The 974-nt window shown below is 38.1% G+C and overlaps 1 protein-coding gene across 1 annotated transcript; it reads right to left on the bottom strand.

Annotated features, from left to right (window-relative positions):
• Positions 1–213: 213 nt before the first annotated feature.
• LOC108836819 (probable glucan endo-1,3-beta-glucosidase BG5) lies at positions 214–732 on the bottom strand. The gene is made up of 2 exons (XM_018609924.1): positions 499–732; positions 214–420 (listed from the first exon to the last, which is right to left on the bottom strand). The coding sequence occupies exons 1-2, from the start codon at positions 730–732 to the stop codon at positions 214–216; spliced, it is 441 nt and encodes a 146-aa protein (XP_018465426.1).
• Positions 733–974: the final 242 nt, after the last annotated feature.

Below are 974 nucleotides of genomic sequence, written 5' to 3'. Positions count from 1 at the left end.
GCATTAATTACGTGGCAGAATTTTTCTGTTACACTTTGTGATATTTAATAAAATAATTTATTTTAAAAAGCACTTGTACAAAGAATGTAAGTAATGGTTTGGTTTTATAAATCAACCTACATGTGATGGAAACTTCGAACTTGTATACCACAGCGTTTAAAAAACAGAGTATTTTCTTACGTTGGAGACTGAAACAAGTTTGATTTGGTTACATCACGAGTTAAATAGAGAATGAAGCACTACAGTGGTTATGGAGATGGGAAGATTCCTAGACTTGACGAGGTTGGTGAGAGACGTCATGACGGGAAGCACCTGAGGTCCGTGTAGTCCAGGGATGACTTTGTTACCGATGGTAATGAACGTGATATTGACGTCGGTTAAGTAAGGCTCGATGTTAGTCTTTAACAGCTTCTTCGCTGGCTGCAAGACGAGACAAGTCTTGGTCTCTAACGCCTACGGTGACGTTGATATCGCGGTGGCCGCGTAAGGCTTAAGAACCTCGGTGTTTGGGTCGAAGATACGAACTTTGGTAATGCCAATGGACTTGTAGAGTTTGATAACATTTGATGGAGGCGGGAGATTGTCTCCCAGGAGGCCGTAGTTCAAGCCAACGTTACTTGCTGGGTTGTCGTGGACGTATTTGAGAATCACCACAATTGATGCTATAATGATGATCACCGTACTAATGCACGCGGGGAACCAAAATAACACTTTCTTAGGAGGGTAGCGCATGATGAAACTTCTTTATGTTTGTGTATTAGATTGTCTGAAAAATAGAGAATAGTTTTTTTTTCTTGTTCTTTTTGTTTCTTGCGAATATTAGTTGATTCATTTTCAAAGTTGGTGCTTCACTTACTAGCTAGTTATGTGTTTTGTTTTCATTTACAATTTTGGTGCTTCACTTATTAATTAATTATGTGTTTTGTCTTCTTTGTTTGATTAACTGAATCTTATACTACTTTTAATGAAACTGA

The sequence above is a fragment of the Raphanus sativus genome, chromosome 2 (genome assembly GCF_000801105.2).
Source record: "Raphanus sativus cultivar WK10039 chromosome 2, ASM80110v3, whole genome shotgun sequence".
Taxonomy (NCBI): Eukaryota; Viridiplantae; Streptophyta; class Magnoliopsida; order Brassicales; family Brassicaceae; genus Raphanus; species Raphanus sativus.
The sequence above is the reverse complement of the archived record's forward strand: the minus strand, read 5'-3'. Positions and strand labels throughout refer to the sequence as shown.